Source organism: Puma concolor, chromosome C1 (assembly GCF_028749965.1).
Source record: "Puma concolor isolate L17-30 chromosome C1, mPumCon1.1.hap2, whole genome shotgun sequence".
In the NCBI taxonomy this organism is placed as follows: domain Eukaryota; kingdom Metazoa; phylum Chordata; class Mammalia; order Carnivora; family Felidae; genus Puma; species Puma concolor.
In genome coordinates, this window is record NC_141674.1 from 187,703,461 (window position 1) to 187,717,552 (window position 14,092).

Here is a 14,092-nt window from a genome sequence, read left to right on the forward strand (position 1 = left end):
ACTGAGTTCAAATCCAGGTTCCACCTGTTTATTGGCTGTGTGACCTTGTACCATTTTGTTAACTTCTCAGAGTCCAAGGTTACTTATCAGAAAAGGGGGAATAAGAACAGTATGTATCTCAAATAGTTATTGTAAAGATAAAATGAGAAATATATGCCAGGCACTTAGCACAGTGCCTGACACAGTACAAAAAGGGAAAAGCACTTACTGGTAAAGAAGTTTGTCCAGCCTTCTCATGTGACAGCCAGAAAATGGAAGCCAAAGGGGTTATGCAGCATCTCTCAGGTGACATGCCTGTGTCAACTATATGTCTTCTCCACAGGCACAAGGAACGACTGAATTTCCCTCCACTAAGAACTGAACTGTCTTTACAACCACCATCTTGAGCTTGCTCATCTATGATCTCAAGTACTTTCCATATTTTCTATTTGCTGCACATGTTATAAATCTTATTTCCTCAATTATGACATAAGCCCCTCTATCTGTCATGGCATCTAACACAGTGCTGAAAAGACTGTAGGTACTTCATAATATTTGTTAAATGAATTACTGTAATTAGTTAGTGTAGGCTGTCGGATCCAATATTAGTAATTGCAAAAAGAGGACGTATATTCTAGACGACTATATCTCACTTTATTAATCACATTTGAGGTTAGCATCTTTTAGTGTATGATACTGAACATGTCACGTCAGTGATGTCATTTAGCTCCACAACAGCCTTACAAGGTATATATGATCATGACATTTACAGATGAAGAAACAAAGCATGTTGCAGTGCTGTGGTCTCAGACTTTGAGTGAAATTTTTTTGAAATTTGTTTGAGGGTAATTTTGTTGAAGGCCAAAATAGGTGTGTTCTTGGGATATCAAATTGATTGCCGATCTGGGAAGAAAACATTACTTTATATTAACAGAAACACAGATATATTATGAGGTAAAAATGCAAGATTCCCAACAATAAAAAGGGTTCCAAAGAATCTTTGTGCTTGAAAGCTTTGTGCCTATTTCAAGTCCACCCTCTGCTAAGGAATATTATTTGAGAAGCCCTAAAATTTTCCATGGTTCAAGCAACAAGAGCAAGCTTCCAATGTGTTGCAAAAACTTGAAGGAATTTATAAATCCTATTGAGAAAATGGATTTCAGCATACCAGATACTGTTTATAAAAGCACCTAAATAATATTAATGAAGTCATGAATGCAGTGAAAATTAAAGCTTTATGAAACTGTCTCCCTCTACAGATTTCCAAAAGGATGGTGCTTGCAAAATATAACTTATTATTCTATTTTAAATTTGGGGATCAATGAATCTTAGGATCTGATCTGGCTTTGTTTTTGCTTTTTGTTTCTGTGGTTGATGTTTTTGAGGTGAAAATGTTGGTGTCCCCACAGAAATCTGGCTTTAGATCTCAAGTTTTAAGCCTTTTTCGTAATGAAATGCTTTGAAATGTTAATGTGACTATATGTAAAACTCATCCCAACACTTGCTGATGCAAAATATTCATTTCCATGCACATTTGCATGAGGGTAAACTCAGAGTTTATTGGTGATCTTGCACCTGCATTCCTATTTTAGGGCCCATTTATATCTATTTCTACAAAATCTTTTGTGTGAAGGCCCAAGTTTTTCTCAAAAAGTACAATTATCCCTAATTGTCACCGGTCCCACAAATGATCCATTAAGAAAAGTCAGATCTGTTTAATTGTGTAGTCATGGTCTGCTGACCCCTTCACTATCGGCTCATCAAGTCTAGGCCTTCAGAATTTTTTATCTTTGCAAGAGCAAAATACTTTGTTTCATCTTCCCGCTCGAGAATCGTCTTTTCATACTCCAGACTTTAGTCCCATTCCTGTGGTGAATTATAATGGCAGACAAATAAATAATCAGCCAAAGGTATAAGTGCTGAATATAAGTGGCCCTTCTAGAAAAGGAACTTCTCTCCTTCTTTGCATATTCCTTTTGAATAATGGATTGATTCATTCATTCAGTCCTCCATTCAGCAAACATACATAGTGGGCACCCACTTTGTACCAGGTCCGAGTCGGCATGGACACAACCGTAAAGTGCAGCCTCTGCCATGACTGGAGACGCCTACAGGGGCCAGGCTGGTAACCTTAATGAGCAGGGCAGAGGGTGACCATGGCATGCTGGGCGCCATGCTCCATCTATAATGGGCAACAACAATTCAGGGGTAGCCAACGGTTGCCACATGGCAATGCTGGCCAACTTTGGCCAGAAATGCCAATATTTTAAGGGAAGCCAGAAATCCAGGTCCCATATGGAATCTCCTAATTTTCAAATGTGGACAATTAATTTGTAAAAGTAATGTGTGGACCAAATAAAACACAGGTACACTATGGCCCGAAGTGTTAGTAGGCCACCTTTTTTGTGACCTCTGGTCTGACTGGGTAACTGGGACATCATTCAGTAATACATCATCTGTGTTCAGATGGAAATTCTTTTCACAGCCATCGTAGGGACACATTTTACACTAGCTCCTCTGTATTTTGAAAGACTACAGGCACAGATCAGCCTCTGCTCAGCTACATGGTATTGTAAATGGGAAGCAGGGGGTAAAAAATCAAAGCATGATTAGAGTAGTTTGGCAAACAATTAGGCTTTATGAGTTACAGATTACTTATTTTATTGACTTCTCAACATTGGTATCAGCATAGAAAGACAATGTTTCTCTGTTTGTGGAATAGTTTGTAGTTTGCAGGAGATCTTAACTCTTGATTGCTTCTGAACTTTTTTGGGAGTTTTTAAAGTGACTTTTTGACATTTATAAATTAAGAACTCTTACAATCAGAAATCGTATTGTTTGGCTCCGCAGGTGTGCTATAAATCTGGTCTAATAAAGCAGTTGGCCTTTGTTCAGCCAAGAAGTAATATGAATCCAACATGGATATCATCTTAGTTGAATGGACTTCTTTTTTCTTGTAACTCAAAATGCTTGTCCAAAAGAAATGAAGGCAATTCATATGTGACTTAAATTCAAGAACTTCAAGTTATCTATTGGAAGATGAAATTTCATATTTAAATCTCACCCTATGTGTTTGTATGCATTGCTTTTGAGCTCTGTGATCTTTTGAGAAACACATACACGTGCACACACACACACACACACACACACACACACACACAAACACACGTTCACCTGTGGACTACTACGTTTACTTGAACCTTTAGGTCATCTGACAGATGTGTGAAATATGGCACCAGAAAACTCCCTGGTGTCTTCGCTGCATGTGCAGATGCTAAAGAGTATACACAAATCCAGTTCAAGCAGGCTTTTACTTAACCTTGAAATTTTTCCATGGGGGACACTTAAAACAAAGACAAGACACTCTCTGGTCTGGAACTTCTCTCTGACTGCAAAAATGAAAACAGATCTGCAGAGTATCAAAAGCAGACGCATTTTTTAGCTCACATAAAGCCAGTAAAGTAAAACTTCTATGTCGTATTCCAATAATAAACCTAGTTGCTCTAAAGGAGTGTTAAAGGTCTGATAACGTTAGAATTTAATAGTGGACACAAAGAATGGTTTTTGTTTAGTGGACTCCTTTTCTTTGCAATACCATTCAGATAGGATTTTACTAAGTGTCTTTTTCTTGGTGATAGTTGTTCTGAGTAATGCACAAATTTGAAAGTCCAAATTAAGTAAGTGAGATCAGACTCCAGTGAAGAAAACAAAGAAGACTGTGGGTATACAGTGAATCAGAAGGGACCGTGTTTGATTTGGGGATTGGCAGATAAGGACGTACAGAAATGGGTGATTGGTCATGAGCACCAGGAGCAAACCCACCTCGATGACCAACTCAGAAAACATAGTCATGGTCCAACAGAGTGATCAGTGTGTTGAGAGAGAACTGATACCAAGAAATTAGGTCACTTAATATGTTTGGGTCTCTGGCCCTAACGTAGTATTCTTTCTTATTTGGCAGTGGAAATCCTGACTGCTCGTCAGAAGAAAGCAGAGGAACTAAAGAGACTGACAGATCTAGCCAGTCAGATGGCAGAGATGCAGCTGGCTGAACTCAGGGCAGAAATTAAGGTCAGTTCTAAAATATCCCAGCCTGAACTCTGAGCCAGAGATCTGATCCCCATTATGTTTGTTTTGCATCCATAGAGTGCTGCTCTCTGAGGACCTAACATCATATACCCAGCTCTCTTTCACAGTGTTGAACTAGAGCATTCAGAAGGGCGAAGAACCAACTTAATCACTGTATTTAAGTATGCTATGGTTTGAAGGGATATATTATTACAGAGAAGTACGAGCTATTTTCTTAGGCAGTGGAGACTGACCCAAATAAAATCTATTCAACCATGAATTATAGCTGGAATGGGGGGTATTATTTTCACCATATGTAATTTAGGTGTATGTATATAAACACACGTGTGAGTACAGAGTGAGTATGAACTGAGTGTAACAGTAAGGATTCTAAATCACACACAATATACAGAGACTTCTTTTCTGTATCCTTTTCTAGCTCACTTGCCCTTTTATTGAGAATACCACCACAAATATGTATTTATTGGATTTCTACAGTTGCAAGCAATAGAAGCTGACCCTGGCTAACCTCAAGAACAAGTGGAATTTGAAAGAATATGAGTGCAGCTCACCAAAGTGTGATCTGAAGACTCCAGGCTACACTTAGGCAGAAACCCAGGCAGCCACCTGGGTAATACAGGCAGCAGTAATTACCAGACACTCTTCAGGGCACCATTAGAGTGCGTGACCTTCAGATGTCATCACCCTTTGTGCCACCCCACCCGATTCACATCCCAAAGAAAGAGATTATGATTGGCCCCCACTTGGATCACATACACCATTTGGCCAAGGGATGCCTTGATTGACAGACCTGCCAACACTGCGGATCTCTGAAACTGCACTGGGGTACAGTAACCAGAAAAAAATGGTTACCAGAAAGGCAAAAACAAGTATCTATAACAAACCAGGAAATTACAATTTATACGTTTTCCCTTCTCCTCTTCTCTTTCCCCAGTATACTAAACATACACACATGTATACATGCACTTGGCTTCTAACCACCTTCTAGAGTCTCGAGTACCTTGAGGACTCAGCTGCTACTAGGTTTTACATAGGATTGTCTGCTTATCCAGGCAAAACCTGGTCGGGCATGGTGGAAAGTGGCAAGTGACTTTTGAGTCCCTTCTGCCCTGGTGAAGCATGAAGGGGAGCCCTGTGAGGATAAGGACTTCCTCCGAGGGTCCTGTGAAGTCCTAGTGGCCTTTCCTTCCTCATCTGCTCTTCTCGTGGTTGTTGCTTGCAACCAGTCAATTGCAACTTCCTCCTGACTAGTCTCTCTCCCTCTGCTGTCTCCCTCCAGCCTGGTCATCCACCCTAAGACCAGAGTTACACCCCAGAGCAGATCTGGTCTCCCCCAGTTTGGTCCACCCTTCCCATCAGAATAAAATCCATAACTAGACTCCAGTATATATATTCCAACTTCGAGCTCTCATCCCTTGTTAGAACATCAGGTGAAGAATATGAAGTTGCCAGTTTCCTAGTCTATTGAAATTTACTTATTTTCTTTTTTTTTTTTTTTTTAATTTTTTTTCAACGTTTATTTATTTTTGGGACAGAGAGAAACAGAGCATGAACGGGGGAGGGGCAGAGAGAGAGGGAGACACAGAATCGGAAACAGGCTCCAGGCTCTGAGCCATCAGCCCAGAGCCCGACGCGGGGTTCGAACTCACGGACCACGAGATCGTGACCTGGCTGAAGTCGGACGCTTAGCCGACTGCGCCACCCAGGCGCCCCAGAAATTTACTTATTTTCCGAGTTTCATTTCTGCCTACCAAAATCCCACTCATCATAAAATGGTTAATGGCACAGACTTTGGAGTCAAACAGTCCAGCTCCTGTGACCTTGGGTAAACTACTTTTCTCTTAGATTCCTAGAACCTTGATTCCCCTTATATAGAGATAATAATAGTACTGACTTTGTAATAATGTGATCAGATGAAAATGAGATTATCTGTTAAGAATTTGGCCCATGTCTGGTAAGTGATCGGTAATTTTTTTTTAATGTTCCAGCACAAATGCTCCCCCTTACATAACTCTTTCTCTGTTCCCCTCTGTAGGAAATAATTCTTCCTCTTTTATATTCTTAAAGCACCTTCCACATTCTACCTTATATTATGTTTAGTGGTATCTGTTTCCCTTGCCATGTGGTAAACTCCCTGGCAAATTCAGGAGGGACTGAGTCATAGTTATTTCTGTATTTCTCACTCTGACATCTACACACAGATCTAAATTTTAAATGAATTGAAAAATAATCTCTTTCCCACTTCCTTTAACAGGAAGTGGGAAATTCTACCATTGAAGACATTGAAATCTTGAAATTCTACCATTCAAGATAATGTTTTCTAGTTACTAAAGGCTTTTTGCGCTTCCTGGTTCCTGGCTCCCTATCACAACAGGGAAGGATGACGTGTCTTCTCTCCAGGGATAATACCTGAGCAAGCCATTGGCCAACTTAGGAAGACCGACAGAATGCAGCCCCAAAATTTGTAACAGGACAAAACATGCCAGAAGGAGCGCAAGGGGTGCTAAAGGTTAAATACATGAGTCCAGACACACATTTTGTCTGATCACGGTTTTCTCCAAGTCTAGGCAGGGGAAAGACAGGATCCTCACCTATTCCCAGAACAAGAAGGTGATCATGCTCCAGACCGGTCAAACCAAGCCTGATTTAATGGAGCCACACGGTGACAGAACCGGCATGACTGCCTTCCTGGTTAACACCATCAGTGGTAGCCGAAGAGCAGAGTGAATGAATCTGCAGTGTGCCTCAGTCATTTCTGTAACTGTGGGGCTCCTGTTTTACTTCTCTTTCCTCCAGCACTTTGTCAGCGAGCGTAAATATGATGAAGAGCTCGGGAAAGCTGCCCGATTCTCCTGTGACATTGAACAGCTAAAGGCCCAAATCATGCTCTGCGGAGAAAGTGAGTTTTGCATACTTGCTAAATAATTCTGTGTGAGTAAGCTTGGTGCTATTTGGAGTTGATATTGGAAATGTCAGGTGTGCGGTTCCCCAGCGGGGTTAAAGCAAGGTCTAAAGAGATTTAATGATCTAAGGTCATGACACAAGTCACTAGAAATGTCAAGATTTGAACGTAGAGTCTTCAAATGCCACTGCCCATCAGTAAATCCCCAGGATTTATTAAGCAGAACAGAACAGGTCAACTAGTCTATATCTTTTGCAAACTTTTCTTAAGCACTGCCAGATAAACTGCCTCTCTGATTTCAAATAGTCTGGTTCCACAGAGACCTGTTACACTGAGAGCCAGTCTCCCTAACAAGTCTGGGAACAATCGGCTCTTGTCGTAAAGGGCCCAGCTGTCGTATATGCTCTGCTCAGCAGTGCTGGGAGCCTCTCCCTTGGTCGGCTCTCTGTGCTGAGTGAAGTCTGAAGATAATGAAAGACTTCGCTTCAGCCATTAGCTTTAGTCTTGTTCGCTATTAAGCCTTAATTAGAGCAGTTAATGTGCAACAAAATTGGCTGATCTTTTTTTTTCTCCTACTCCAGCCCACCCACCAGGGGAGGTGGGAATGAACAGTGAAATGGCTTTAAGGACAGGCACAAGGGGGAAAGAAGGACTAGTGAGGGACATGGAATACCCACAACCTCAGAGTCAGCTGAAAATTTGAGATTTGGCTGCATTTTTTTTTTCAGAGTGGAAAGTGCTTTTTTTCTTGATCTAAAGCTTGATCTAAAATTAGAGAACTATGTTAAAGAGAACTTGACATTACTTCTGTGTAGCTTTTGCACTTTTTATGCACATGTTTAGTTTGTGTAAGTTATATATTACATCTATAATTATACTACATGTTACAATTTATACTATACTACATAATATATAGTAATATGAGATGCTTTTACCATTTTATAACATATGGCTGAGACTTTTCCATGTCAATATATTTAACTCATAATTTATATAAATATAATTGATGTGAACAGTCCCCTGATTGTGGACATTTAGGTTGCTCCCAAATTTTCACCATTAAAGTAACACTGCTGTAAGCATCCTTGTTCACATATCTTTGGCAGTTATTTGATTTTCTGACTGCATTTCTTTTTTTTTTTTTTTAAGATTTTATTTTTAAGTAATCTCTACACCCAACATGGGGCTCAAACTCACAACCCCAAGATCAAGAGTCATATGCTGTACCAACTGAGCCAGCCAAGTGCCCCCTTATTGCATTTCCTTTAAATTATTTTCCTTTTTTTAATACATGTTCTCTCCCATATATAAAAATCTACCCATTTATCATTCTCTACCCCCAGCTTTTGCCCCATCTCTAAAAATGCAGACAGTCTGCTCCACAGTTGGCAATTTAACTGCCCAAGCTACTTTCCATTTCAGCCTGGTGATGAGCAAGACCCTGATGCCAAGTGACTGAAGAGGGGTGGGCAGCTCAGCTTGCCTGCTTTCCTCCAGAGCACGTCCAGTGCCATCTAGTGGGAGGAGCCATCCCTTACCAAATTCCAAGGGTCCACATGAAAGTCAGCCTCCCCTGTTGCAGACAATAGTCTTCAAAAGGCTCTTTCCAGATCAGCTTTGTTGACAGCATATTGGAAACCCACAGCTAATGAACCAGATATAGTTGTCCCTGAGCTGTAGGAAAGAATGACCCCCGTGAAACTGATCTAGTGAGCACAAGAGCCACTGAAACCCCCTGGTCATGTTCGGACAGCCCCCAACGTGCTGTCACACCTTACCTATAAATAAGGGGACTATTTATCCCTTATTTGGGGGATAAATGATGCATCCCTCTCCTTTCCATTTCTAATGTTCTATGATCCCTACTAGTCACTGCTAATCCTCTGGAAGAACCCTAGGATTAAATCTGATCCAACAAGGGTAGCAGAGAAAATTACTTTTAAAAATTGGTGACAATTTTAAGATTCAAAGGTCTTACTGTCCAGCATGGCATTCAAATTCTGGTGAACTGTGAGAGGGAGGTCATAACTTTATCCTTGAGTGATTCCCTCCAGCCCTGATTCAGCATAATCACATAGAAATCATCCCATCAAAAACCACCTCTTTCAAAACCAGCGGGAATGGTGATAATAAACATTGAGCAGACCTGCCTGAGCCTGCTGGGAATCTGTCTGATTAGTCTGCATTGACTTTAGCTTTGGAACTGGTGCAGATTTGCAGTGGAGCTGTAGCAAATGGGGTTGAGAAAAGGCCAGATAATGTGGCTCTCATGGAATATGCAAGATGCTTTAGGTCATGTTTGGGGCTGGTAGGTCTGGCCCTGTTGTCGCAAAATATGCATGACCCAGGCTGACAAAATTCCTGACACCCAACAGGACATCATGGCTCTGATGAGCCAGGTGTCCACATGCCTCCTGGTTTTTCTGTGTCTCTGCAGCACCCACTGGTCTAGGGGTCTGACAAGGAGGGCAAAGAATGGGTTTGGTAATGGGGCAGTCAAGAGGCAAAATACACTTGTGGACAGGCATGAGAGGATACTTCCAAGATTTCATTGTCTCTCTTCCTTTTGTGGTGCTTAACCTAAGGAATAATATTAACGTTGCTCAGATATGTCTTATTTCCTACAAATGTTTCCCAACTTGGATGATTATGCTGTAATGACAGTTCAATGATTCTCACTGAAGAGCTTCACTGGCCTCACAAACACAAAAGTGCCCTTTCAAATAACAGCTTTAAAAAAAAAAAAAAAAAAAAAGGAATGTTTTTACGAAGCTTCTGCCACTTTCTCCCATCTTTTAACCAGTTACTAAGGCAGGAGTGTTCATGGCATAGCCCATAACACCACGCGCTTTCTTGTTGCAGTTACACACCCAAAGAACAACTATTCCTCAAGAACTCCCTGCAGCTCCCTGCTGCCGCTGCTGAATGCCCATGCAGCAACCTCTGGAAAACAGAGCAACTTTACCCGAAAATCATCCAATCACAACAAGGCCTCAGAGGGTAAAGCAGCAAACCCAAAAATGGCAAGCAATCTTCCCAGTGCTGCCGACAGCTCTCACCAGGCCGTGCCAACTAATAAGCAGGTAAGCCGCTCTGGGAAGGCAGACCCTGGTGCAAGGTGCCGGGCAGAAACCACCTGCCTGACCTCGGAGGCCTCCATCAGCCACTGGCCTCGCAGAACTCCCCTGGTCCATCCAGCCACATTTCACAGGCACTTTCCTAGGTGGAGGAAGTGTCCTTCATACACTGTGGTATTAGGAGAGTCCACCTGAATGAGCCAGCTCTTCCTGTGCCTTTGGGGCCACCACCCCCCAAGCCCTGGTCACTGGCCCATGTGCAGAGGGGACTCACACAGACATGGGAACAAGACTCTGTACCTGGCCACTGATGCTACTGGAGGGAGGGAATCTGACATTTGGTTTTGAAGATTCTTTAATTCCCATTGATGTGTAGTTTATCAGTAAGAGGCCAAAGTTAGCTCAAATCTCTCTCTCTCTTGGGCTTTTGGTAAAGAGAATACATTTCAAAATGACATTATTAATTCTTATCTGCCGTAACACCTAAAAATGTAAGTGTCCAAAGGTCAGTCTTCCTTCATTCCTTTGCTCCTCCACTATATGCTTGAGAAGTGATTTCCCTCTTATCATAGGAGAATGAACAGGAAATGGAATTTGATGATAACAGACGTTGGGCATGCTATAAAGACACCTTTCATGAATTCTAAGAAAGAGTGCTCAAATAAAGAGACTTTTTTAAAGCATTCCCAAATGCTGGTTTTCTAACAAGTGCCCTGTTGGATTTTGTGGTCTAGGTCTTTTAGAATTCTCATTAATTACACTGACAGACATTTCTCTGGCCCCAGGTATCTTCACCAACTCTAAAACAGCACTTTGACAAGGAGCATTTCATATTTCACATCTTCATAGCTTTTGTTCACAGCTTTTGTTCTTTGGTCATTATTAAACCCCATACTAAAATTAAGTCTAAAATTTAGTCTGGGCTTCCCTTTCACTTCTTTAAAAACAAAAGCAACCAGATTAAATGCTAGCCGCATAGATACTTTTTCAGCTCACTGTTATCATTTTCAGCAAAGCATTTCAGGCAAAGGCTCATTTAAATGGAAACATATACACAAGCCAGAGCCCTGTAGACCCAGGGAAGAAAGGCCCTTGTACCGGGCCCTGTGCTTTCTCCCAGCCACGGCCATCCCTATGGAGCAAGACCAAAGAGATGTCACTACTCAGAATCTGTATTCTCCCAAGTACTCAAGATCCTGGAATTCTATTCCCAAATGGCACCAAGCCTGCTCTCAGGATTTTTTTGGACCACTTCCCTGGATATATCACCTTGAGGGCAGACCATACTACCAGTATGCACACTCCTAGGTCCAAAGGATGATTGTTCATGGGTGTGAGGACAAATCTTAAGTGTGCAGGCTGAAGTGTCCACATTTGTGTGTGCAAGGCCCACTCACAATGTTGGAAGGAGTCAGAGGGAGGAAGAGACAATATTCACTCATGTGGTACATGGGCTTGCCTTTGTGCTCTTGGCCTGGGCCTTGAATTATTAGGGGTGGATCTGCCATAAACCTATACCATCCCATCACAAAGCACAAATGTAGAACTTTATAAATTTGTAAGTCATAAAATTACACATTTTAATAGTAGAGATTTGATTTTCAACCAAGGCCCGTATTCATGGAACAACCTATTTATGAATCTTGTCAGGAGACAGTATGTGAAATGGGAATAGCTCCACCACTTTTTAACTCTAGACCTTGGGCAAGTCCTTCAAATTCATTATCCTCATCCATAAAATGAAGCAAATAATAGCAACTATCTTAAAGGGTCAGTGTGATGATAAATGAGATGGTACCTTGCTTGATGCCTGGAACACTTTAAGCCCTCAATAAATGTTGGCTGTAACTAACCTCATAGAGTTCAGAAATCTTTCCCTTGTACAGAGACAGACAAGCTAACCATTGCTTCCTTTCTACTCTTCCATTTATATTCTTGGTTGATGATTTGTTGAAGGCTGCCAATTTTCCAGTATAATGTTTCAAAACTCGTTGGCTAAGAACTATATAAGGTTTAGAAGAACTAATTACCTCCATGAAAATACATGTTACTTCTATATCCTGCCAGGATCTACCAGATACACCTCATCCTTATACTTACCCAAGATAATATTTCTAAACTATGATATTTGTTTCAAGATGATAAAATAGAAAAACTGCTTTAGACAAGAAAAATTACAAAGCGAATTTTAAACAGAATTTTACATTTTTCCTCATACATTGTAATGAGAATTCATATTTCTAGTCTATTTAGAAGGTCCAAGAAATTTTCACGGTAGAGAATCATCATTATCCTGCCTCTGTGTTACATTCGTTACATTATATTTTAAGCATATTTTATGGGATTTCTTTATCCTGGTTCTTGATTTGTCTGTCTTATACTCTGAAACCTCTCTTCCAACATCAGTAATTGGAGTTCCACTTGCAAGACTGTCCACTGTTCTTTTAAGCTTTTATCAGCTTGACCTCATTTTCATCTTGTCATTGTCTTCTAGGATGTAAAAAAAGCTTACCTGTGGCTTAGAAATGTGGTTTCCCTGATGGTATCTGCGGTTTGTTGGCACCTAATACCTATCTCTTTTCTTCTTTTGGTAGAATGGATCTTCTAGCCAAAGACGAAGATTTAATCCACAGTACCATAACAACCGGCTAAATGGGTCTGCCAAGCCCCAGGGCAGTGGTAATGAAGCTGATTTGATGATGAAGGGCAACAACCGCCATGAACACAGAAGACAGCCGCACAATGGCTTCCGTCCCAAAAACAAAGGTGGCGCCAAAAACCAAGAAGCCCCCTTGGGAACAAAGACCCCTGAGGCCCCGGCCCATTCAGAAAAGCCCCGGCGAAGGCAGCACGCTGTAGACAACTCGGAGGCCAGGCCTTTCCGGGGTAATGTCACTAGGGTTTCACAGTGCAATCTCTGCCCTACAAGAATAGAAGTTTCCACAGATGCCGCGGTCCTCTCAGTCCCAGCTGTAACGTTGGTGGCCTGAGCTAGGAGAGAAAAAAGCAGTTTTCACTCAGTTTTGGTTCCCTGCCCGAGGTGCTGACCCAATTCGCTGCCAAAAGAGAGTCAATCAGAATATACAAACCCTATATGGTTGTGTCATCCTCTCTTAATCATTTTTACTAATTCTAATAATCAGCTCTAGCTTGCTTTCATAACATTTCATGGCTTTGCTTGATCTGTTGATGCTTTTTCTCACCAAGACATTGCAGCATTTTAGCCAGGCAGTATTTACTCATTTGTTAGGAAAATCAAGATGTGGCTAAAGATCAGAGGCTCAGTAGCAACCTGTGTTGTAGCAGTGATGTCAGTCCATTGATTGTCTTTAGAGAGTTAATGTTGGAAAAAAAAAATCCTTACTGATCAGACAAACATGATCTGCTGAAGACACATGCGCTTTTGTAGAATTTAACATCTGGTGTTTTTCTGAAAAAAATATATATATACATATATTGCTTTATTTGAAACAAATTAAAATATGCTGCATTTGACACCTGGCTTGCTTTTTTTATTGATGCCTACTTTATTATTAAATGTAGTACTTTCAGGAAAACTTTAGAGGTTGTGGCACAGATCTCTCCACAATACTCTTTCTCTTCGGACAAGTCTTTTTTCAGAAAAAAAAAATAATGCCTCACAATGGCCCCTGCCAGTACATTGCCCACATATAAGTGGATATGCACCCCAGTCATCTTACACACAATGTGGTAGTTTGGAAACCTTGGTTGCAAGTGACATAAACCTCAGCTCAGCCTAGCTTAAACAATAAAGACAATTTATTGGTTCAGTGACTGAAAAGTCCAGCAACAAAGTATGCCTTGGGTCCAATTTGATCAGGGCTCCAGCTCATTTCTCTTGATTACCTCCGCTCTCCTTCCTCCATAGGCTGACAGTGTGTTCAGAGTGGTGGCAAATAGCTGCCTTACTTCTAAGATTCAAGTCCATGCCCTACACTGTCTAGAAGAAAAGAGATGCTCTGCAGATAGCATGCATGGGGAGCAAGTATCCTTATCAGAAGTCCCTGCAAGGGTCTTGAAAATC

The 14,092-nt window shown here is 41.2% G+C and overlaps 1 protein-coding gene across 6 annotated transcripts in view; it reads left to right on the top strand.

Moving 5' to 3' along the window:
• Positions 1-13,542, top strand: part of SPATS2L (spermatogenesis associated serine rich 2 like) — a 167,446-nt gene extending 153,904 nt beyond the window's left edge. For all 6 annotated transcript variants that reach the window (XM_086719231.1, XM_086719230.1, XM_086719233.1 and 3 more), the window contains 4 exons: positions 3,941-4,050; positions 6,865-6,967; positions 9,833-10,053; positions 12,642-13,542. In XM_086719231.1, the coding sequence (XP_086575357.1) occupies positions 3,941-4,050; positions 6,865-6,967; positions 9,833-10,053; positions 12,642-13,037 (830 nt within the window). In that variant the 3' untranslated portion in view covers positions 13,038-13,542. The remainder of the gene's footprint in view (positions 1-3,940; positions 4,051-6,864; positions 6,968-9,832; positions 10,054-12,641) is intronic.
• The last annotated feature ends 550 nt before the right edge of the window (positions 13,543-14,092 follow it).